The 26312-nt window shown below is 37.0% G+C and overlaps 3 protein-coding genes and 1 long non-coding RNA gene across 5 annotated transcripts; 2 read left to right on the forward strand and 2 right to left on the reverse strand.

Annotated features, from left to right (window-relative positions):
• Positions 1–3122: 3122 nt before the first annotated feature.
• Positions 3123–5346, forward strand: LOC131002543 (uncharacterized). 2 transcript variants are annotated; one of them, XR_009094342.1, is made up of 3 exons: positions 3123–3383; positions 3933–4013; positions 4462–5346. It is a non-coding gene; the product is annotated as an uncharacterized LOC131002543 (long non-coding RNA). The 2 variants fall into 2 exon arrangements; XR_009094341.1 differs by having other exon boundaries at positions 4500–5346.
• Positions 5347–7397: 2051 nt separating this feature from the next.
• On the forward strand, positions 7398–8334 carry LOC131002544 (rop guanine nucleotide exchange factor 7-like). Its single transcript, XM_057929014.1, has 2 exons — positions 7398–7554; positions 7629–8334. The coding sequence occupies exons 1-2, from the start codon at positions 7414–7416 to the stop codon at positions 7734–7736; spliced, it is 249 nt and encodes an 82-aa protein (XP_057784997.1). The 5' UTR covers positions 7398–7413; the 3' UTR covers positions 7737–8334.
• A 6254-nt stretch (positions 8335–14588) lies between these two features.
• On the reverse strand, positions 14589–17947 carry LOC131002569 (4-coumarate--CoA ligase-like 1). Its single transcript, XM_057929037.1, has 6 exons — positions 17498–17947; positions 17255–17420; positions 15627–16232; positions 15173–15318; positions 15021–15088; positions 14589–14928 (listed from the first exon to the last, which is right to left on the reverse strand). Exons 1-6 carry the CDS (start codon positions 17915–17917, stop codon positions 14706–14708), a joined length of 1629 nt encoding a protein of 542 aa, XP_057785020.1. The 5' UTR covers positions 17918–17947; the 3' UTR covers positions 14589–14705.
• Positions 17948–18569: 622 nt separating this feature from the next.
• LOC131002570 (probable mitochondrial-processing peptidase subunit beta, mitochondrial) lies at positions 18570–23104 on the reverse strand. The gene is made up of 9 exons (XM_057929038.1): positions 22260–23104; positions 21525–21689; positions 21259–21396; positions 21023–21174; positions 20829–20937; positions 20265–20363; positions 20095–20160; positions 19170–19277; positions 18570–19069 (listed from the first exon to the last, which is right to left on the reverse strand). Exons 1-9 carry the CDS (start codon positions 22914–22916, stop codon positions 18983–18985), a joined length of 1581 nt encoding a protein of 526 aa, XP_057785021.1. The 5' UTR covers positions 22917–23104; the 3' UTR covers positions 18570–18982.
• Positions 23105–26312: the final 3208 nt, after the last annotated feature.

Here is a 26312-nt window from a genome sequence, read left to right on the forward strand (position 1 = left end):
AATTTCATATAAGTATTTGAATAATAATCGAATCGAATCGAATATTTATTATCGAATACGAATCGAATAATTTCGAATACGAATCAGGAAATTTCGAATCGAATCTCGAATCGAGCAAAATTATTCGATTCATTTACAACCCTAGGTACGGGTCAACTCGAGTGTACGGTACACTCGAATGTACCCAAAACCACCTCTTATGCAAATCGTTAATAATATATTTTGAGTGAGGAAGATCCGGACAAAATCCGCATCACGTTTATTGTTATCCTTTAAATTCTAATCTTGTCATTTGTGTGCTAATCGCCGGTGCTTAATGTTGAATTAAAGTGATGTGTAATTAGGGTTGGAACTCAATTATGTCACATGTTTCCATGACTAATGAACGTGACAGGATTACAACAATTAAAAAATGTGACTGTGAATCTGTGATCTCCATAGTCAAACTTCTCGCATAAGTTGTCTTTCCAACTCATTCACCATAATCCAGATATGGGGATTCCTGATTGATTATTTAATTAAATCCCATTTGAATTCATTTCCCAACAACAATACTTACTAAATGTAGAAATGATGGGATTCACTATTGATTCGTTAATCGCATTTCAATCCATTTCCCAACAATAAAATACTATTCTGAATGGAGATTATTGTGCAAGTTGATACATGAAAGAATTTAGTATCTCAAATTACAACAAGTAATATTATGTAGATAGCAGAAATATTGATAACATTCAAACTAATAAGCAGCGAAAATAAAATACTACATGATATTTTTTCACGGGTTATGTAAATACAACCCGTAAATGTCCCATAACCAAAATCACTATGCTAATCAACAATATTACACAGTACAATACAAAATCTCTTGGTGATCAACCTTTACAGATTGACTGTCTAAAATTAAAACATCTATTTATTAATTGTACCTAGAATGTTGATACAACACAAAATGTTAATCGGACAAATAAACAACCTGCTACGTTCTAATGTCCTTGATCTTCAATCCTTACTCTTGACCAATCAACGCAGAGTAAAACTTTATAGATTGACTGCTTAAGACTTCTCCGTCAAAACAATACTTGAAAAATTGGTGTCGTGTTCTACACATAATTCATACATTTTAGCATATTTTATATATTAAGAAGTGTTTATACCATAGCCCTCCCCTATATATATATATATATATATATATATATATATATATATATATATATATAAGAGTAATGGATGGATGGATTTTATCCATAATTTATACACTTAAGAGTGTTTTCATCCTAGCCCACCCCATATATATATATATATATATATATATATATATATATATATGGGGTGGCCTAGGATGAAAACACTCTTAAGTGTATAAATTATGGATAAAATCCATCCATCCATTACTCTTAAATCAACGGACCAGATCATGTATTTGCAAGACGGATGATTCTTAATGTTTATACTTGTGATTCGTAGTTGTTAGGTCCGGGGGGTCTCGAATAGGTGTATGGGGGGGAATACACCTATAGGCTATTTTTACAACAATCTACCGACCTCAATCAGAGGGATCTCAGTCAGAGATTAAAGCGAAACTTTACATGCAAACAAGACACCTGTTTTACCGAAATTAGTTTTGACCAACAGGGTTGACGACTGATACTGAAAGCTCTTCAGTAAAGAGTTATCAGTTAAGTCACTGGAACTTAACTGATCCACGTAAGGGCTTCAGTCGTGTTTGCAAAGATAGAGATGATATCACTCTTCCTTACTATCAGAGGATAGTTCAGTCAGATTGATATCATACGCAGCGGAAATTAAACTTAGTTTCGAATAGCCTCGGTGGAGCAGATAGTTGGATTAAGGTTTCTCTTTCCTGTTAGTCAGTGTTCAGTTTTATCAATTGAAATCGCACAAGTATTGAATGTAAAACTGAAAGCTGTAAATAACACAGAGACTTTTATGTGGTTCGGAAAAACCCTTTCCTACATCCACGGCTGGTTGATCAGACCAACAATCCACTCCGCAAGTGCTTGCCTGGTGCACTGCAAACCGTACCCGTGTGCTTGCCTGGTGTACACAACCGTAGACTGAAGATAAACTCTCTTCAGCACCCACACACCTCGCGTAGGATTTCCCTGCTAAGCACACCTCGTGCTCAGACTTCCCACTCAGAGTTCAGAGTTCCTTCCTGAACTCCGAATCACTCAAACACTCTTATGGAGGAGAGGTTTAAACGAGTGCCAACTATACTTACAAAGAACAAGTTCTTTGAAGCAAGTTTGACCTTTGGCTTCTGGGTAAACAAATATATGCCTAGGGTCTAAGAGAATGTATGTAATCAGTAGAGACTGATTTTGGCTTTGGAATTCTCTTCTTCGATTCAAGCTTTAGGTGGTTAAGCTTTAGGCTGAGTAGCAATTTCGGCAGAGCTTCAGCTTATGTCGTTGAATCGGTGAAGATTGAAGTGATCCTCGAGCGCTATTTGTAGGAGAACTCTTGAATAGATCCGTTGGCGTAAATCGTCCTCAAGATTTCTTCTGTTGGAGAGCAATTCGAATTTGGGCTGAGGCTTCAATCTTCGAGGTTCCTTGTCTGTGTGGAAACAGCTCTCTTTGATGGACAGGAGAAGTGACATCTCTGAAAAGTAACCACCAGATAGGAATGACCTCTGCAGAGATAAGATATTGTGATATCTCTGCATTTAATGCGGCTGTACTTGTGCGTACGTGGCTTCCTCTGAACGTTGGAAGATCAGTCCTAGGAGGAATGTTCAACTGATACTTGACTTTAGTATCAGTCCATTGCGCGCATTAAATAATCAGTCTTCAACTGATACTTCAGTTGGTAACTCCAGTCTTCAGTCTTCGACACCGCAACTAAACTAGAAACGAACTCTAACACTTGAGTTCAAAACGATTCTAGTCTATTACAAATAAGTCCTATGATTTTTGGTATCATCAAAACAAGGGTTAGGATATTCCACAAGGTTCCCAACAGTAGTGATAAATACAATAAGGGTATAATTGTTACACCAGAAATTTGGCATTTTATTTATGACTGTCTTTTCCGATTATGTAGCCGATTGATATGGTAAGATTTATTTTTCATATCTGAAATGATTTGTGATTGAAATTAGGAAATTAATATCTCTCTCTCTTATGGGAATGGAAGATCGGATCTTTTCAATTAGGAGAAGATAAAAATTAATACATTTACTCTAGTGCATTATGAATTTGCAAGTATAAGTCATTGATATTATCGAGATTCTCTCCCTCACTTTATAACTAGGTCTGCGAAAATACGAAACCTTCCCTCTTCCATTGACGGCGGTAATCCATTCACGGCGCATTGTGGACGCAACGACATGGCGAAGACGAAGGGCGGTTCGGGAGGTTCGTAACTGTGCATTCTTTATGCTTACATTTATTTAAGATTCATAGGAAGGTTTTTTTTATATAATTTGGTTATGCAATCTCTCTATAAATCTCTTAACTTTGGTCGATTGCTGTGAAGAATCAGTCAGATTTCTTAAACTTCCACTTTTTTTTAACACTTGTGGGGTTTTCTATGTGTGTGGTCCGTATTTGAGGTTTTTGAGAATTGGGGGTCTGAATTTGGGGTTTTTGTTTTAAGATGTGTCGTGTGTAGAAGGACAGAATGTTTGGTTGTGATTGGTTACGATTTTTTTTTGGGGATGTGTCGTTTCCATTTTGGCTGCGTTCGGTTACGAATTTTTTTGTGATGTGTAGTTTTTTCCATTTTAGTTGCGATTGGGTACAAAGTTTTTTTAAGGATGTGTCGTTATTTCTATTTTGTTTGCGATTATGTTACGAATTGTGTTGAGATGTGGCGTGTGAAGAAGGGCATAATTTTCTTATGAATTGTCTTTCGTAGTTAGTTCCTAGCACGTGCAAGATCTAACTTTAATTCGACAAATGCAGCAAACGTGAAGTCAAAGGGTAAAGAAAAACAAGGAGACCAAGTCGTGGAACATGGGGTTCGTGGCTGCCAATCTAATGAAGGTATAATAATTAATTCTTGTGTTCCATGGTTATTTGTTTTTTTTATTATGTGGATTGATGTGGCTTGGTTTTTATTTATTCTGTACACTAGATGCACCCTAGATGTAGTCGAAATATGGGCTGTTAGTTATGAATTGTGACGTTTATGTTACGAATTTTATCTGCATGTGTAATGTATAGAATTTGTTACGAATCTTTTTGGCATTTAATATGAATTTTTATTAATTTGTTACGAATTCAGTAAGATTTTTATGGGATTTATTGGTTTTTACATTTTTCTAGTAGATTGTTGCGACTTTTGTTTGGCTATTTCGTGTGTATGAAGCAGAATTTTAAGCAGACTGTTTTGGTCTATGTGTTGTTGATTAATATGTTGGTTTATATGTTTGTAATAAACTGTATATGTTTTTAATTTATAACTTGTTTAATAATTTTTTATATTGAATAGTTTTTCTTTGAATGTTGTACAACGAACATTCTTAAAAGGAAAGCTCATGAAATTGGTGGATCATCGGCTAATTTGCCTACTGTTGGAGTAGTTCAGAGCGAACTACCTGCTGGTGCTGGATCCATTGTCGACCTAAGGAAAGAGAAGGCGTATGTTTTAGACAGTCGGAATGAGACCCAAATACATTACCGAGATGAAAAATACTTGTCTACGGTCAACGATGTGGTGAAAATAATTGCTTTTGTTTGTTTTGCGACTTTGTTTTCAATGTGGTATATTGTTTAATGTTTATGTCCTTTTGTAATGCTTATTAATTACACATAAACAAATGCTTGGAGACTACATGGGACATTTAGGTCATGTGCACAAGAGCAACATTGTGAAACGAGCAAAAATGTTGATACCACATATCAAATGGGGGGGATTCAAAGAACATAAATGACTCTGGCGTATACATGATGCGACACATGGAGGCTTTTATGGGTGAGACTCCATCTTTATGGAGTTATGGATTAGCGCCGAAGCTAAAGAAGCAACTAAATCTCTTACGTGCGAGGTACTGTGCAATGCTTCTTGGGTGGGAGAAAATTATTGCCAGAGATGCGGTTGCGGTCGGAGCTAATGTGTACTATGACGAGGTCTTCAACAACCCCACTGTAGACATTGATGCTACTTTTCTAGGATGATGAATTCAACTAATATATGGATCTTGGAATGATGACGCATATCTACTTGCAGAGTTAGACTTTGTTTTTCTTTGTTGGTGAGTTGGTTCATATTTGGATCATTTTGTTATTTTTGGTTTCTGGATATTTGTTGGAAGTTTTGTTAATTATGTTGCATAACTGATTTGGTTTCCTGCTGAATAAGCGTGGTTTTGTTTAACTATTGGTATTTGATTCTATGGATAGTGCATATTAATTTATAATTCGTACTAGGTAAAACACTAGAAATAGAATTCTAGATAAATGGATGTGGAAAATTCACATATTTAATAAGTATATTGTGGTTGAAGGGTGTGTTCGAAAAGTCAGCCCACAAATTACAGTTTTAATAATTTATCTCTGACCACTTATCTTGGTTCTTGTGAAGGCACAATTTACAGCTTACAAATAATCTCACAAGTGTTATGACTTTTTTAACATTTTTGTATGAATTATTATGTGTAAGGAATCAAATTTTTGAGAACTCAATGAGTATAGGAATATAGATCGAAGTACTATAATTAAGAACAATACAAATACGTAAAAATCGTAATTCATAGTTGAAAGAAAAAATACTATACACAAACTACACACGGACGTACGAATTTATAAGCAATGACTGAATAATACCATGGCGTTTTTTTTTTTGCACAAACTACACACGTGTTACGAATTTCTAAAAAATTTGTATGAATTAGTAGGTTAACTTTAAGGATCCAAAATTCTATTCCATTTTTTGTTAGAAGTACTCCATGAGTACGACTATAAATCGTAGCACAATAAATAAGAAGAATACAAATACTAAAGATCGGCTGAGCTAGTAAAAAAAAAAAAAAAACCCACTATTGAATTTATAAGCAATGCCTAAATAATTTTATGACTTCAGAATGTCAAGAAATCCAAATAAAATTCAAATCACATGCAAAACTAAAAAATTTGAAAGTCAGAATGACAATATTAAATTCTCGTCGTCCAATCACTCATTTTCGCTATCTTCCTCAACAACCTTGCCACAATTACGTGAATCATGTCGAACAATGCGACCACATTTCCTGTACCTTCTCTTAGGTTTCTTTGCTTTAATATGAAACAATATTAGTGAACAAAGCATTTTGACCAATAGTTTTCCACTTTAATTATTAATTCAAAATTTAACTAAGAAAAAATGCTTAACAATTCTTGTGAACTTCCTACAACTTCAATTTGTAACATAACCAACCAAATGCGTACACATTTTGTTTTTATTCCATTGCGAAACATAATACATAAAATTCTTAACATGGTTAATAAAATACATGTAACAATACCCCACTGCCCAATAATCAAAGAGACTCGAATTAAAATTCCCACAAAAAATGACCAGAAATTGCATAATAACTAATGAAATGCGTAAGAATTCGTGTAACCTTCTTGCATGTTAAATTCGTAACATAACCACTGAAATGCGTAGACAATTCATTTTCATACCTTTATGTAACATAGTAAATAAAATTCGTAACATGTTAATAAAATACATGCAACCATACCCCACTGCCTAAATAATCAAAGACTCGTAAAATCAATAAAATATTGTTAAAAATCATCATATACGATTGTGTAATATAATTAATCAAATTCGTATAAACTACCTTACAATTTAATTCGTAACATGCCTAACACAATTCGTAATAATCAAAGCGATCTCAACTACATAATTGAGTGAAGAACAGAAGGCTAATCTGTATATTGAAGTTTAACGAATTGTATTTCACAATATTAGGAGTTTGAATGTGTAGTAAAAAGAGAGATGAATCCAGAAATCATTAAGAAACATTGATTTCTCTCTCAATTACATGTAATGTCATTTGTATAACCAAATAATATCATTTATACGATTTGAGTCAAGATACAGGTCAAGATTTGGGTACGGGGTAGGGTTGTAATCGAATCGAATCGAAGCGAATATCAACATATTCGATTCGTATTCATGAAATGCAACTATTATTCGATTCGTGATTCGATTCGAGTTCGAATATTAAATTTGATTTGTTATTCGATTCGTTGATATTTTCGAGTTATTCGATTCGATTCGTTGTATAATAGTTCCTTAAATTGTTTTTCCGAATATTCGATTCGAGTATTCGAATGGTATTCGATATGATTCGATTCGAAAATATTCGATTCGAAAATATGAAGTGAAAAAAATCTGGGTTCGTAATATGCCTCCAATTTCACAACCCTTTACAGCAGTTGAAGATCATCATGCTAAATGGTTAAGGATTTTGTTAGTGATGCAGATAGACGTGAGGTGCTGGCTGGGAGGGCTGAGAGCCTTCTCATCTGCTTGAAACTGAGGTTCTCTGGCCTGCCTCAAACCACACTAGACATATGCAAGATCCAATGCAACAAGGTGAATCAGTTAGTTACAAATGTATTATAGAATTTATGCATGATATTGTTGTTGATGCAGTTGGTGTTGACTAGGATGTGGGAAAATCTATATTGGAGAGCTATTCAAGAGTTCTTGAGAGCCTAGCATTCAACATTGTGGCACGTATAGATGATCTTATGTCTGTGGACGACTTGTCTTAAGCATTCGGATCAGCTCATTTCCATGTCCAAAGTTGGTGTGCTCATTCACAAGATTTTCGGGTATAAGGCCACCTTTGCAGCTCGGAGCTTCTCACCTTCGCCGCTCATCAGCACCCTTGCAAAGGGGAAGAGAGCAGCGCCATACAAGGATAACTGCAACCTCCCGCTTGGTGGATTTGGGGTGAAGAAGATCTTGACAGATTATTTGAGCATAGATGGGAAAGGGAAGAAGATGATGAGAAACAGCATGGAGAGATCGGATTCATTTCCGAGCACCCTACGAGAGAATTCTACAGCGCCGTATCTACTGACGTTCGCCTTTCATCGTTCGCTCATCAAACTTTGAGGGAGACTCAGCTGCCATATTTGATAGAATCGTTATGTTATTTTTTCAGACTTTGAGAGAATGGTTATGTATTTCTCTATAACTGAGAGAAAAAGAAAGATGAGACAGAGGGAGAGCATGAAAGAGATCTTAATTTTAAGAGAAAATACCTTTTATGTTAGGCTCTATTTAGTTTAGACCCTAAATTAATTTTTTTAATTGGCCCATAGTGAATAAAGAGAGAAAAGCGAAAGTGCATTTATTTTAATAGAAGAGAGATGTTTATACTTATGGGTGTTCCTTGAGTAGAGGGTATTGACATAATTTATTAAATTTGTCTGAAATTATTTTGAAAATAATAAATTTTCAATGAATGAAATTTCAGTGATTAAGAATCATATAATAAATATTATTGTGTGCATATATTGTATATAAGTAATTTGATTATATGTTTGGATCATGATAACAATCACGTTTACCATTACTATTTAAAAATTAAAAAATTCAATTATTTTTTAAATTTATTTATGTATTATGTGCATATATTGAATATAAGTTATTTGATTATAATTGACTTACGTATAAGTTATATTTAATATGAATATAAATATTAAATATTAATATTAATGTAACTAAGATTATATTTTCTATTTCTAATATGTGAGTGACTTAAGAATCAAATGACTCATTCAAAAATCATTATTGTTCATCTTTAAAAGATAAAGGTAAATTTAAGAGTTCAATTTTATGGTATCACGTCTATTTAAATTTTAAGAAAGTACCACCAACATTTATTTATTTTAAAATGAACAACATTTGTCTTATATTCAACCTCTTTTTCCCACTAACTCATAGATAAAAAAAAAAAAGTAACTTTCGGTAAAATAACATAAATTAACATTTAAATTTATATAAAATAACCATTTTCATATTTATTCAATCTATTTGGCATGTATATACTCACGATTCACCAATAGCATGATTAGCATCAATGTTCAGATAATTGTTGTATTAAAATCAAAAGTGAAACCCAACATTATCATTCAATGTTATAAAATTAAACTTAATAAAACAAGTATTTATGAAAATAAATCCTAATTTATTTACAAAATCACGTAGAAATAACGAGTGTACCTAAACTCCTGTTGGAATATAGGATGAGAGAATGTAAGCAAATTTATTTAGAAATTTATTTTGGAGGATGAAACTTATGAAGAGGCTATATAAGAATTAATGTGTATGTGGGTGTGTGGACGTGACAAACAAAGAAATGAACAAGGGGAACACTTTTTTAAAGCTATTTAACTTGATTGCTTTTTTTTGCTCTACACCTCAATACCAAAGTGTACACACATATATATATTATGACTATGTCGGTTAAGTAACCGACTTAATTTGCTAGACTATTCTAGGACACTTATTTGCTAGAATAATCTAGATAGTTAGCTAATTAATTCAAGTTGCCTTTTAATCTAAATATCTTAGGTTCTAGATTTTTCTACTTTCTTCCTATATTTTATTTTTATTTTTGAATCTAGATTTTTCTTTACAAAATATCTTTACTTACAAATCAAGTTTATATTTCAACACTCCCCCTTAAACTTGATTTGTCATTCCGAGCAAAACTCTGAACTTGACGAAATCCTCAAATTTGAGCGGCTTGGTAAAAATATCGGCAACTTGATCTTGTGATTTTACATACTCCACTTGAACCTCCTTCTTTGCAATGCATTCTCTGATGTAGTGAAAGCGGGTGTCAATATGTTTGCTTCGATTATGAAACACCGGATTTTTTGAGAGCGCGATTGCCGACTTGTTATCCACACAAATAGTTGTTGGCTCCTTTTGTGGCCATCCAAGCTCTTCCAGTAAACTCCGTAGCCAAACTGCATGGCAAACACTGGATGTAGCAGCCACATATTCAGCTTCACAAGTTGATAGCGTGACTATGGGTTGCTTCTTGGACATCCAGGTGAAAGCGGTGTCTCCCATGAAGAATACGAAACCGCTTGTACTCTTGCGATCGTCATTGTCTCCGGCCCAATCGCTATCACTATACCCAACAAGCTTATAATCATCAGTACTTGAATAGAACAGGCCATAGTTGAGCGTACCTTTTAGATATCGAAGAATTCTCTTTGCCGCCTTAAAATGCGTAGTGGTTGGATTCTCCATATAGCGACTCACGAGTCCTGTCGCATAAAGAATGTCCGGCCTTGTGCAAGTTAAGTACCGTAAACTTCCAACCAAGCTCTTGAATAATGTCGGATCCACCTTTTCTCCTCCATCGTTCTTGAATAATTTTATCCCGCATTCCACTGGCGTGTTGATTGCTTTGCAGTCCTCCATCTTGAACTTCTTGAGAATTTCCTTGGCATATCCTTCTTGTGTGATGAAGATCCCATCTTCGAGTTGCTTGACTTCCACGCCGAGGTAGTACGCCATCAGCCCAATGTCTGTCATCTCAAACTCCTTTGACATGGCCTTCTTGAACTCCTCAATCATCTTTGGATTATTTCCTGTGAAAATCAAATCATCTACATACAAGCACACAATTAAGACATCTCCTCCGTTGGCTTTCACGTAGAGAGCATGCTCGTGAGGGCATTTGGTGAAACCATTCTCCTCCAAGTACTTATCGATCCTGCTATTCCATGCCCTTGGTGCTTGCTTTAGTCCGTATAGGGCCTTCTTTAACTTCAAGACTTTATCTTCTTGCCCTTTCACCTCGTAGCCCATTGGTTGCTTGATATAGACTTCTTTGTCTATATACCCATTCAAGAAGGCTGACTTGACATCCATTTGATAAATCTTCCATCTATTTTGGGCTGCAAGAGAGAGTATTAGTCTGATAGTTTCTAAGCGAGCGACAGGAGCAAATACCTCATCATAATCGATTCCAGCTCTTTGACTATATCCTTTCACGACGAGCCTCGCTTTATATCTTTCCACTTCACCCTTGGAATTCTTCTTAACTTTATACACCCACTTGACTCCAATGGCCTTGTGCCCTTTTGGTAGTGTCACGAGCTCCCATGTATCATTCTTCTTTATGGCTTTGATTTCTTCATCCATCGCGACTCGCCAATTTTCACTATCTGCTGCTTCTTCAAAGCTAACAGGCTCACAATCAGCAAATAGGCAAAATAAGGTAAGATCTTCTAACCTTTCAGTTTCCTCATATATCTCGCCCAAACTCCTTGCTCGTGGTGTGGCTCTTTCATTTAAGAAAGATGGTGGCGAGTCTTCAGTGACTGGCACTGGTGAAGCTGGTGGAGTCACTGGCTCTTGTTGGACTTCTCCAACTTGCTCTTCTGCTCTTTGTTCTTCTAACTGTGGGATGTAGGTGAAGTCACCGTTGGAGCTGAAATCCCATACTCCTTCTTCGTCGAACTCGACGTCTCGACTTATCACTGTTTTCTTGGTCTCTGGGTTATATAACTTATAGCCTTTAGAGTTAGAGTCGTACCCGATAAAGATGAATGCTTCGCTTTTATCGTCGAGCTTCTTCCTTCTCTCATCTGGTACATGCACGTAGGCTTTGCTCCCAAATACCTTTAGGTGAGAAATTCCTGGCTTTCTCCCGCTCCAGGCTTCTTGTGGAGTCATTCCCCACACGCTCCTTGTCGGTGATCGGTTGGATAGGTACACCGCGCACGCCACTGCTTCTGCCCAGAACTCCTTAGGCAAATTCTTCGTCTTTAGCATGCTCCTCGCCATCTCCATGATTGTTCTGTTCTTTCTTTCCGCCACTCCATTTTGTTGGGGGGATCTCGGAACTGTCAGAGGCCGCCGAATTCCATTTGCTTCGCAAAATTCTAGAAACTCCCTTGACGTGAATTCTCCGCCTCGATCGGACCTCATGGCCTTGATTTGTCGTCCGCTCTCCTTCTCGACGGCAGCTTTGAATTTCTTGAAAGCATCAAATACTTCTGACTTCTGCTTCAAGAAATATACCCACGTTTTTCTAGAAAAATCATCAATGAAGAGCATAAAATAATTATTTTTACCAAGGGAGCTTGGATTTATCGGCCCACACACGTCAGCATGAATCAACTCCAGTGGCTTTTGAGCTCTTGAGCTTGACTCCTTTGGAAACGGCTTTCTGAACTGCTTCCCGAGTAGACAACCTTCGCAGAGTTGATCGGGATGCTTGATGGATGGTAGGCCTCTCACCATCTCTTTCTTTGATAGCAACTCCAAGCCGCCAAAATTTAAGTGCCCAAACCGTAGGTGCCATAACCAAGACGGATCTTTATAGCAAGCTTTCAAGCATTTGGCCACATCATTTCTAATATTTAATAGAAACATTCTATTTTTCGACATTGGCACCTTGGCAATAAGATTATTTTTGCCATCTCTTATTGAAAGGTTATAATCTCTCATGTGAATATCATAACCTTTCTCTAAGAGTTGTCCCAAACTCAAGATATTATTTTTCATATTGGGCACGTAATAAACATTGGAAATAAATTCATGATTTCCATTTTTCAAGCGGATTAAAATTTTTCCTTTTCCTTTAACTGGAATTTTAGATTCATCACCAAAGGAGACGTTGCCACTTACCGACTCATCGAGATCCACAAACATATTTCTTTTCCCGCACATGTGATTGCTAGCACCAGTGTCGAGGTACCACGTGTCATCTTGTCTTCCAGCTTCTCCTTTATATGCCAGAAGCACACTACCAATATCTTGATTTGTACTTTCGGCGTAATTGGCCTTCTCTTCAATCCTTACTTTTTCACTTCTGCACTCGGAAGCATAGTGCCCAAATTTATGGCAATTATAACACTTTATCGAAGATTTATCGTACCTCGACTGCGGGTTGCTCCTCCCCCGACCACTTGTAAACTCCTTTCTTTCACCACTGTTGACGAAGCCTCCTCGTCCTCGTCCACGTCCACGACCTCTTCCTCGATCTTGACCTTGACCACGTCCTCTCCCGAATTGTCCATGGCCATTGCTCGAACCTTCTTCTTTTTCTTTCGGGCTTACTTGCAACTTTAAAAGTTGCTCTGAAATTTCTTGCTTCTTCTTTTGCTTCTCCTCATATGCTTGCAGCGACCCCAACAAGAGATCGATCGTCATCTCCTCCAAATTTTTAGTTTCTTCGATCGTCACCACAATGTGCTCAAACTTTGGGGTTAGTGAGCGCAATATTTTCTCCATAATTCTTACATCCTCCAATTTTTCACCATTTCTTTTCATTTGATTAGACACCGCCAAGACTCTTGAAAAATAATCCGATATCGATTCGGACTCTTTCATATGTAAAGACTCAAACTCTCCTCTTAAAGTTTGAAGTCGTACCTTTTTTACTTGCTCCGCTCCTTTGCACGCGTTCTGGAGCTTCTCCCATGCTTCTTTGGCGGTGCTCGCGTTTGAGATTTTCTCGAAATCGTCGTCCCCTAGCGCCTGATAAATGAGACAGAGAGCCTTCTTGTCTCTCTTTCTCGCGTCTCGCAATCTATCCTTTTGTTGTTGGGATAGTGCGGCCTCGTCCTGCGGCTCCTCGTAGCCATTCTCCACGATCTCCCAAACGTCGTGGGCTCCCAATAGCACCTTCATCTTGATGCTCCAATTGTCGAAGTTGCTCTTGTTGAGCATGGGGACTTGAAACGATTGTAAATTCGCCATACCACAAGTAGAATCTTGTGGCTCTGATACCACTTTGTTGGAATATAGGATGAGAGAATGTAAGCAAATTTATTTAGAAATTTATTTTGGAGGATGAAACTTATGAAGAGGCTATATAAGAATTAATGTGTATGTGGGTGTGTGGACGTGACAAACAAAGAAATGAACAAGGGGAACACTTTTTTAAAGCTATTTAACTTGATTGCTTTTTTTTGCTCTACACCTCAATACCAAAGTGTACACACATATATATATTATGACTATGTCGGTTAAGTAACCGACTTAATTTGCTAGACTATTCTATGACACTTATTTGCTAGAATAATCTAGATAGTTAGCTAATTAATTCAAGTTGCCTTTTAATCTAAATATCTTAGGTTCTAGATTTTTCTACTTTCTTCCTATATTTTATTTTTATTTTTGAATCTAGATTTTTCTTTACAAAATATCTTTACTTACAAATCAAGTTTATATTTCAACAACTCCCACATACTATTTTACGGCAAAAAAAAAAAAATTGGTCAGCTTTTATTATTTACATAATGTTAGTATATTTAATTTAGAAATATACAACTTTTATAAAATTTAAATTGATTTGAATAATCATTAATCTGACCTCCATTACTTATATATATATGTAACCACATACATATATAAAAGCACAATTACTTATATTTTGATTATATTTAATAAATATATTTATTTATTTAAAACATTGTTTAATTTTGATGTTGTCCGTGCATCGCACGGGAGCGCGTACTAGTTTTAATTAAAGAAGGTTTTGAAATATCCCGAAGAGGAAAAAAAAGACTAGGTAATTTTATGGCAGGCAGAGAAAGTATATATGTAGTCTGCAGAAGCTACAATATTGAGAACATGGAAAGAAATGAGTGATAATTAAACTGAGAACAATACTAATATATGAGATTGATGCATGCGATGGGTGAATCTATTCCATTATTTGTTTAAAATCAGTAGTTGAATATTGTGATAAAATATGATAATTAGTTGTGCAGATCTTTGAGCATATTTTCCCTAATAAGTCTCCTCAATATCTTCCCAGAAGGCGATTTGGGGATGGCGCTAACAAATTGCAGAAGCCTAACTCTTTTGTAGCTCGCTGACTTTGATGATACATACTTTATTATGTCTTCTTCGCTTTCTTTTGCTCCTGCTTTTATCACTACGCATGCTGCAGGAATTTCTCCTGCTTCTTCATCTGGTAATCTGCCGCAAATTAAACCCACATTTCTTTCATGTCACACGTTTACCATAATAAAATTAATTATTATATATTAGAGTTTTATGCGAATCCGTACCCCACAACAGCAGCATCTTCTACTGAAGGGTGGCTTAGTAGGATTGCCTCTAATTCAGCTGGAGCAACCTGCATGTTCAAAAAATACTAGTAATTTATGTTTTTTGAAGTTGGCTTAGCGTATAAAGATGAAGAATATGAACATCTGTTTACCTGAAAACCTTTGTATTTGATTAGCTCTTTTATACGATCGACGAGGAAAACATCGCCATCATCATCAATGTAGCCGATGTCCCCAGTGTGGAGCCATCCGTCTTTGTCAATGGTGATGGCCGTCTCCTGCTCCTTCTTGTAATAACCTGAAAACCACACACCACTATCAAATTTGATGGAGTATTTATTAACTTCTTTTTTAGAATATATTTGCAAAGAATTAGTAGAGAGATACGAAGATATTCTTTTTTAAATGAGAAGAGAAGTAATTATACGTGGATCACAATAACCTATGATGTAAATAATGAATTAGTTAACGTTATTTGTTATGTATATATTGACTTTCTATTTTGGGAAGTGACCTATTGAATTGGGATATCCAAATAAGGAAATGTGGCCTATTGAACAGGGACGAAGGAAGTATTCGATTTAAAGTAGCTAGTTACTAGTTCACCTTTCATGACGCACTTGCTCCTGACGCAGATCTCCCCCGGGGCGTTCTTGGGAAGGGAACGCCCCGTGTCGGGATCCACGAACTTCACCTCCAAGTTGGGCAGGATGAATCCCACGGAGTTCCTCTTGGCAACCACACCGCCGTAGCTCAGCGTTATGCAACTGTGCTCCGTCATCCCATACGCCTCTTGAACGTCCACGCCCGGGAACTTGCGCTGGAAGGCGTTCAATATCTCGGGCGCGAGAGGGGCTGCGGCGGTGAGGACGGACCTGAGGCAGAGCTTGGTGAGGTCGAACTCGTCGACGATGGGGTTCTTGACGAGGCCGAGCATGATGGGGGGGACGATGGGCGCGAAGGTGACGCGGTGCCTGATGAGGGCGCTGAGGAAGAGGCGGAGCTCGTAGCGCTGCATCACCACCACCATGCCCTTGTTCTTGATGGTGGCGCAGCAGATTCCGGTGAGGCCGTAGATGTGGAAGAATGGGATGAGGCCCAGCGTCGCCACCTGGCCGATCAGCTCGGGGCCCACGCCGAACAGCGTGGAGCAGAGGTTGGCCACCAGGTTCTCGTGACTCAGCATCACGCCTTTCGACACCCCAGTTGTACCTGATCCAAATCCCAATTCTAAATTTATCTATCACGCTTTAATAACTAGTAAATTACTGGCCTAATTTACATCATTACAATCAAATATTTTAACTAATACTAACAATTAATTACCTCAAGTATAACAACTGTAGTAATAATAATATGCTTTTACCTTCCCAAACACAAAAAATAAAAATATTCATTATAAAAACTACTTATTTTAATAAAATTGTCCTTACTTAAATCATAAACTTTGCATGACATGCTCGACCACTGCAAGTCGATCATGTCGAGCGTTGATATATTTGTGAATTAATTACCTACCACTAGACCAACATACGCACACATTACTTATTACAGAAAGATTAATTATGTGGATTTTAACACAAAAATAAAGCTAGCATCAAAGAACGTCGTTAGCTTTCTAAAATGTAAAAATGATAATGATTTTTGACGAGCCACATAATCTTTATGTGACTGGATACTAAATTTGGGTCGGGCATTCTTTTTTTATTTTGTGAGTCATTTAAATGTAATTATATGTAGTTCGTGGCATTTTCGTTAATATGTCAATAGTTCGACTATTTAATTATAAAAGATCAATAATTTGAATATTAAACTATAATTTTCCCTTAAATAAATTACGTAATGATAATGTGCAATATGATGCACATACAAGTTATAATAATTAATAATAATTTATAAGAAGCTTATTCGTAAATTTTATTTACTTATTCATATCAATTCTCGTCCTCATGAAAGATAACATTTTCATTCAATTTTTTCTCTATATATGTGTGCATGTCAAAATTTATAAATTTTGTCTTAATTTTAGGGAACTTTAGACACAAAAATATTCTTGTCTTATATATATATATATATATATATATATATATATATATTATTAAATTATCCTTAAGAATTTAAAATAAGCAATGATATATTGATATTATTCTCCACTCATCAAATACAAATTAACTTTTATTAAAACTGTTATAAAAAAAATCATAAATCAACCAAAAAGTGAAAAAAAAAATGACCTGATGAGAATGGAAGGGCGCAGAGATCAGTCTGCAGCACTTTATCGTCAATGAAGAGAGTGTTAGTGTTAGCCTTATCAGCCGCTTCCAACAGCTCTTCGCAGTTTATAGTTCCCTCTATACGATCTTCGCCTTGTATTATAACCGGCACTCCCAAATCTTTCACCTGTTTAGTGTTTATGCATACATCAATTTTAATTTGGATGCACATATTATTTTAAGAAATACTAGTAAATTAATAACCTTATGATAGGTTGATCCATCAGTGACAATTAGCTTGGCATCAGCAGCCTCAACTTGGCTCTTGATCTCGGATGCATGGCCATTGGGGTTGGCACCGGAGAAGACTCCCCCAGCCGCCATGATGCCGAGGGCGAGGGTGGCGTACTCCGCCACATTGGGGAGGAGCACCACCACCACCCGGCCTTTCCTCAGCCCGAGCGACCGCAGGGCCTTGGAGAATCTGTAGACGTCCCTCTTCACTTCTCTGTAGGTGTACCCTTTTCCCGTTATCGAGTCCACCACCGCCACCTTGTCCAGATACGGTTCGATGCCCGACAGCACGAACTCCGGCAGGGTCACATCTTCAGGAACTTCAACTGCTGGAAATTTGCTTCTGAAGATGATCTCTTCATGCACTAAGCTTTTAGCTTCAGTTCCCATATTACTTATTTCCTTTTTTGGAGTTGGAGTTGGTTTAACTTTTTCAGCATTTATAGGGGATTAATTTTCTGTTGATCATAACATGTTCGTGTGAAAGTTTAGTGTGGGTTTAGGTCAGAATAAGTCGACTTCTGGCAGATACAATTTTGTTACTTCACATGATATCTTGTTTGGGTTAATTCGTACTTTAAAAAAGAAGTCACAAGGTTGCCGCTCTTACCCAACTTTCATCTAGATTTTTGTCTCATACATTTTTACTTTTTTTTTTTCGGTCGAGTATTTGTTTTCTTGTTAAATGAAGATTATTGATTAAATTCATGTATCCCTTAGTCCTTACACCATCAGTTAAGCCATATATGTGTTGGTATGCACACTCTGGTGCATCCAGATGAAAAATAAATTATAATCAAATAATAATAAACCCTAACTATAGATTAACAAATCCTGATTAAAGATTAATAAATTCTAATTGACAAATGACCCGTTAATGCAGACACAAATTTTGTCTTAACTTTGTAGCTGAAACATTTTAGTTTGAATTATGAATATGTGAGTTCTGCACTCTGGCATATAAATATACAAAATCAGCCCATTATATACCGCTCAATATTGATAACTGCAACAATTAACCTTTTCCTGCACATTTCTCCTCGAGTCAAAACAGAAAAAACAAGCTTTCTTATGAAAAAAATTCATCCACTTAATTGTGGGATCTTATATAACCGGTGTATCATGTATGTAACGCCAAAATCTCTTCATGGGGGCTGGGTGTACATACAACTTTCTTATCTCACTAAACGCAAACGAAGGCCCAAAAATAAGATAATCGGATAAAGAAAGTCTACTGTGTGCCTTCGTCCCGAAGGATATCACTGAACTTTGTCTTGCAGATAAATTCATTCCCCTGATTACTGCCTCATTATTTTAACTAACCAGAAATTATACAGGAAACAGCAAAGCAAATGGCGAAATCAGAACAATAAACTGGTGGCATTGGATCAAATGAAGGTAAACAGGTGAGTCGAAGAAAGAACCACGTAGAAGAGCCAGTTTGAAGCGAGGAGCCTAGTAGCGGAGCCAGTAGGTCCTGCGCCTGAACCAGTTGTAGTCGGGCAAGCCCTGGACAGGCCCTACGGCACTGATGGCAACATCCTGCAAGGCAGCGTATTTATATAAGCAACTTAAAAGGTATTCAAGAATGGTAGATACTAGAACCATTAGAGCTGATAAAAGATTCTGAACTCCATCCTACCCTATCAAATATAAATCGGTTTGCAACACGTTTGACAGTGCTGGCATCTACAGCATCTATTCTGGCAAATAGTTCAGCATAAGGAATCCTCCTGCCATAGGTAAGCATCTGCAACCACAAAAACAATAAATTTGAACAAGAGTGTTGCTCGCCACCAAAGTGCCAAAATTAAAATCAAACTTTTCCCATGAGTAAACATGTGCAAGTTTACCTCAGTTAAACAATTCATAGAACATCAAGCTTTCAAACTATTAGTATATCTAATTGCACTGTTTACCCACCTCTCCCTTTTAAAATTAAAATACCTCAAAAGGCTACAAGCCCTTTCTTATCAAGATCAAGATCTACATGAAGTCTAAGTTGTCTAACAGGGAGTTCAAATGACTCATCAGCACATCACAGAAACTGCTATAGGCCAATCTGCAGATACTCGAAGATACTTAGTGGAGTAGCTATGATTGGCTAGGTGCTACTAGAACACCTCATCAGAAAGATTAGGGCATCATTACCCACCACAGGCATTCATAACTCATAAGGAATTAATATTAATATCTGTGCCTGGTTCACTAAAATAAGTTCCGAAAATAATATTAGACCAGTAGCCTAAAATATATGTCAGGAACGGCAAAGACAAGCAGGAAGAATACTAGACCAGTAAAAAGACACATGCAGTGCAGCCAGTAGCGTTATTGCTAACAGGAGACTCTACTACTAACCTAATCTTGGTCCTACAAGCAATCATACAGTTAAATAGACTCAAGGAATTCTTTTGAGAAACATAACCACGGTTTATATGATCAGTCTGCCCCCCCCCCCCTCCCCAACCACCACCACCACCACCAAAGAGATGCATACCCATTCAGGAATGTACATGCATGCTTAATCAGATTATGCTATTGAATCATTATTATATAATAAAACATACCTGACGCCCGATATCCTCAGCAACAGGACTGCTTCCATCTATGTGAAGCAGCAGAGAAGATTTCAACTGCAGATGACCATATTTTGTGAGTTATAGCATGTACAAAGTAGGCAAAATTACTCCGATATACAAAAGGTAATCTCACTTGACATTTGACTTGAGTAAATTACCTGGTTACGAGCCCGAATAACATCTGCTTCTGATATTCGGTAACATAATTTGGTCAACTCATACATAATGGCATATGCCAAATCGTCCAAACAATCAGGCTGCATAAGAGGATGCAGAAGTAAAATCAGTCTATAGAGTCATACACCAGAGGAGCAATTATTATTAATTTCTTACCCACCCCAAATAGAGGGAAAAAAAAAAAAAGCAAAATGAAAGACCAATTCAGTAGAGGCCACTGGAAGAATATCAAAGAATTAGCAAAAACAAAACGTCCGCACACAATAGAAAAGTTCAGCACCAAGAAGCAACAGATGACTGCCAGCCATATTAGACAACAGATGCACTATACAAAAAACCTCATCTACCAGAACTGTTGCCATGAAGAAACGAAAAAAGATATTTACAAAAACAAAAGGCCCAGATATAGATATTCAGTCTACAAATAATGATGTGAAAGGAGAACTTAAAACAAAAGGTTCGTGGATATTTAAACCATAAACAAGTAACAGGTTGGGTTCAGAGAAAGAGAGCTAAGAGCCATAGTGCTTTAGTGGCAAACCCACCTTAGCAACAGCATAAACACCAAACAGTCCAGTGTCTTTGTAGTTGGTATTGAAAGCCATCATGCTCTCTGCTATTTCATTAATCCCAACCCTCTGGGCAAGCTCAGAACTGCATTCGAGATTCAGAAAAAAGTTATGTAAGTGGGGCAAAAGTGACAACAGAACCACTTGAACCAAGCGAGGTAAATAAATACCCCATATGCTTTCCACCGCCAGCACTTTTATTCCAAGAGCCCAGCATCGACTGCATAACCATTAAAGCAATCGAATCTGGATCTGTCCAAGAGGCTCCTTCAAAAGCAACCGCGAATTGGGCTAGTGGAATGTCATCATCACGCATCCTAACCTATATATTTTTTGAAAATGTAACTAATATAGTAAGTTACCGCCATATTATCAGAACCACCACTCAAACAAAAGATGAGCATACCTCAGACCCTGTAAAAATTGCAGGCTCCTTAGCAACCAGATCAGAAGATGTTGTTGGATTTGATGACAACTTTGTGAACAGTTTCTTCACTTCCTCTACAAATTCTTCATGCTTAACAGCACCAGAAGCAACAAGAACCTAGAACGGAAGCCACAATGACAACATACAACATTATAACTCATAAGAAAATGATATGACAAAAGGCAAAAAAATGCTAATAAACTAGCTGGATTTCGATGAACAAACGCCCAGCGATGACTGATTACCGTTCTTGGAGCAGTGTAGTGAGTGGCTATGTAGTCTTGTATATCTTTTTTGCCAATTTTCCTGACATTTTCAGCAGGTCCAAGTATTGTCCTACCCAGAGGAGTATACTGGAAAGCTGTGGCATGAAGATGATCAAAGATAACTTCTTCTGTTTGTCCTTCTACCTACAATCAGTTATGACAAGGAAAAGACTGAACATGGCAACAAGAAGTGTCTCTAAATAAATAATAAGAAAGGATGCAACATAATATGGATTTTTGTACTAAATTATAGAGGAAACATTCACTGGGGAGTAAGGCAGTAAGCAACTTTTGAGAACTGAAAGTGTGGTTCCCATGGAAAAAGTCTTCCATTTGAATTACCAACGTCTTGCTAGAAGCTCTAATTAGGATGTAATGGATAAAGTAATGAATCGATCCCCTCAGCTACTTATATTTAGAATCTAAAAGAAGATCCTAAGACAATGTCCAACTTTTAGCATTATATAGGAATCAATAAAGACACTTTCCTAGGATTTATCTTTATACCTGCAAACATTTCTTGCAATCTCGAGCCAAAAATCACAACATTTTCCCCAAAAGCAAATGCAAACGCAATAAAAAATAAATCAATTCAACCACAATATTGAACACGCAAAAACAATGAGACTTAAAACAATGATAAATCACATCAACCAAAAATAATACCAGCAATTGATCAAAAAGAGCAAGATTACTCAAACGTCAACAAAATACCTCCTCCATCTCGCGAAGAATTACATCCCTCTCCCTGGTAATTCTGGTCTCCTCAAACTTCGAATTCTGAAGAATATCGGACAAAATATCTAGAGCACGGGGCACGTCCTTATCGAACACCTTCGCATAGTACGTTGTCTGCTCCCTTGAAGTGTAAGCATTCAAATGCCCGCCCATATTCTCAATCTCCTCCTCCAGTTGTCTCGCGGTCCTCTTTTCCGTCCCCTTAAATATCATATGCTCCAGAAAATGCGCTGTTCCGTTGGTCTCGTCGCTCTCGAACCTCGATCCAGCGTCAATGAAAACACCAACGGTAGCCGTCGTCGTGGCGAGATTCGACTCCGTCGCGATGCGCAGGCCATTAGGAAGGGTCGTGACTCGCGTGAGCGGGGCGGATAAGATTTCGGCGTGAGAATCTAATGTTGGATGCGGGGAGTTGTACCGGAGGAAGCGAGGATCGGGGTCTTCCAGCCTTTTCAGCTTCTCCTTCACACTTTCCGCCAATCGATCGTAGATCATGGCGGTTGGTGGCGGAGGAGACGGGAGGGTTGCGTCGGCGGAGGTGGCGACAGCGGTGGAGTGAGGTCGGGCAGCAGTGAATGGGCGGATTGGTCTCCGGTTACGGAGACCGATGTTTATTAGCTGGCGGATCGTCATGGCCGCGGCTCCGGCGGTGGCGGTGGCGGTGGTGAAATGTTTGTGTTAAGTGATGATTAGGGTTTCGTCGTGGAGACGAGGTAGGGGAGTCGAGCGACCAGAAATTAGCAAAGTCTCATTTCATTTCATATACTTGAGATCCGATAACGACGTCGTTGCATCTGGCTCATTCTTTTCCCTTCACAATCGGCCCAGGGCTTAAAACTAGTCCAATACACATAAAATAGTTTCGGAAAACTTGTAAATAGTGAGTTCCATTGTTTGACTGACCTATTTTTCACTATATTTTAATATTAGTAACTATTATTATGTTTGATAAAATATTTGTAATATGTAATCAATAATTTAGTAGGATGTATAAAAGTATATTACTTTCGTTCTAATATTGTTGACTCGTATTTTTTTTTTTTTGAGCTATCTCATTTAACATGCCTCGTCTCCTTTTTTTAGCATAATTAGGGGTGAATTAATAACTTAATTAACTAAATTATAAAAGCCTAAAATTAACCCTAACTTGCACCCCCAATTGATTCTCTCCCACACTTTGCGGCTCTCTTCCTCGCGTTGCGCTATTCGAGTTGTAAACCTTAAGTCATTTTCGGCTCTCTTCTTCACTAACACTATTCGTCTTTCTTCTTCGAACCTCTTTCCACTTTGCTGTGATGAATCCTACATTTGGGTGGAAAGAATATTTGAGCAACAAGGTGATTCCCGACAGTGAAGACTCTTTGTTGTTCTTAGATGAGCCGTTGAAAGTTTATTTTTCTTTCTCGATGTTGAATAACTTAACGGCGGCGACCGAGGAGTCGTGGCTCAACACGTCGGGAAGTAAGTCAACAGAGGCGATGGGAGAGCTCAGTTGGACACCCCTCTGTTCCAAGAGATGAGATCTAATATCTCATAATTTTATGTGTTCCACTATGTCCCACTCTTATAACTATGAATCAGGGTTGCTGTAAACAGCACTGTTATCGGCGAATTTAAGCCAGACCCGTTCAGATCTTCCAATTTTCAAGGGATGCTCTAGTTGCACCATATAAATGGTTTTTTCAATGTCTACATTGAGAAAGACGGTCTTAACAACTCAAAGATCAAGATAACTAACGAGCGGCATGATTATCCTAAAAGAGTCTTTCGATAAAATTGGAGAGAAAGGCTCAGTCAAATCAATGCTTTCTTTCTAAGTATATCCTTTAGCTACAAGGCATGCCTTGTACCTTTCTACATTACCATTTGCATCCCTTTTGGTTTAAATATCTATTTACAACTAATTGGTTTTACACCTTCAGACTTATACTCTTCTTGCATGAGAATAGCTTTTTAGAGTTGGAACTTTTCATGGCCTGATTGTAGTTGATTGGATTATCTTCCATTATTTTATTGTCATCCTCATGTTCATGAAGAAACACTATATAATCATCAGAAATTTCATTTATCCTCTCTCTTATGGATCTCTTTAATGGCTCTTGTCTTTGAGGTTGTTCAGGTTGTTCTTCTGTAACAATTGCTTCATTGGAATGAGAAATTGTACAACAGTGTCTCGATGAGGTTCTGGATTTACAACTTGATCAATAATAGTCATAAGCTGAACATCGTCAAAAGTGATAGTATGAACTGAGGTTGAATTCAGTTCTTCCTCAAAAGTAATGTCTCTAACTTTATTTTTTTCCCAAACTCAACATCCTCAAAAAATATGGCAGTTCTCGTCTTGAAAATATTTCTGGATGTGGGATCATAAGCCTTATAGCCCCGTGATCGCTCAGACTAACTTATAAAATAACTGCCAACTGTTTTGGAGTCCAATTTCTTTTCGTATGGCTTATAAGGCCTTGCCTCAGCTGGACATCCCCAAATGTGAAAGTGCTTAAGATTAGGCTTCCAGCCGATCCAAAGCTCATAAGGTATTTTAGTTGTTACTTTAGTTGATTGGTGCGTCGTTTTACACCAAAAATATACGGCAGTCAGCCGGTATGCCCACACTGCGCAAACAGCAGTAAGCAAGATCGTCTCCCAAGGGACTGACGAGAATTTTCGCAATTAAGGCCTGAAATGTAACCCACGAAATTTGAGAAGAAAATTGAGAAAATACTAAATGTAAAAATAAATAAATATAATCCAAATTAAACCAATTTTTTCAATTACCAAAAGATGAATAAAAATCCAACAATTAATAAAGAATTCCAACAATCAATTAAGTCCACCCTAGTTTAATTATCCCGATCATTGATGCAAATAACACTTTAATTCATGCAAGCAAATCAGTTATAACCACCGAAAAGTGATCTTATTTATACTTAATTATTCGATAATCAGGAAGACGTTTCACTAATTACTACCCTAATCAACTAACAACCGTAAGAGACACTCTATAGAGAAACTCGATTCAAAACCAATAAACTCTGACGCGGGATTACTGAATAAAGACTGTTTTTTCCTTGACTCTGATGTGTCAATTTACCACTAATCAAACCTAAACCACGATTACGTATGGCCGATTCAATTGGCTATATAACTAATTCTAACCCAATAAATATTTGCAACTATCTAATAGATTAAAATAATTAATATCATTGAACACAGAGAATAGCAGATGCAAACATAAAATAAAGTATAAAAATAAATTAGATCTTACGGAATAATATTGCTAGTGCTTCCGCAATCGTTGCCCGAATAAACGAATTAGCTAGAGCTCATAATAAAATAAAACAAATAAATTCAATAAATAATTTCAAGAAGAATGATGGAAATAAAAACTTGATTGGAACTACAAAACTTGCGCCCATAATTCTGCTCCAGAATTGGTGTGAATAATGTGTTGTATTTTTTCCTAAGCATTCTACCTAATATATGCTCCCTCCGTCCCGTAAGAGTGTATCACATTTTTCATTTTCGTCCGTCCCATAAGAATGTATCACTTCTATTTTGGGACATGGCCCCCACTTTCTTTTTTTAACCTCAACCACTCATTTTTTATATAACTCCACAATCAATTCAACTACAACCACTCATTTATACTCAACACATTAACTACAAACTTTTTCTTAAAACTTGTGTCGTCCCATAAGGTATACACTCTTATGGGACACAGATAGTAAATGTTAAAGAAATAAAATAAAACCTAATCTAATAACAATAATGTAAAGTGGTGCAAGCCCTTTAACAAAATAAAGGCTTAATAGAGCCCACAACTAAAAAAATAAAAAAGGGCTCATAAATAAAAGTCAAAGTAGCAGTCCACGGGTCAAAAATCAACTTCTAAACTCTCTGTTCTCGATACTTCTTCAAAACTCCATGGAATTCATACCACGTTCAGATGGTAAGAGCACATCGCGCAGTAGACGCGCACAACTTCTTCTTCACATCTTCACCACTTTAAAACTCTTCTCAAAATCAAGT

This window comes from Salvia miltiorrhiza, unplaced genomic scaffold (genome assembly GCF_028751815.1).
Source record: "Salvia miltiorrhiza cultivar Shanhuang (shh) unplaced genomic scaffold, IMPLAD_Smil_shh fragScaff_scaffold_143_1, whole genome shotgun sequence".
Classification (NCBI taxonomy): Eukaryota; Viridiplantae; Streptophyta; class Magnoliopsida; order Lamiales; family Lamiaceae; genus Salvia; species Salvia miltiorrhiza.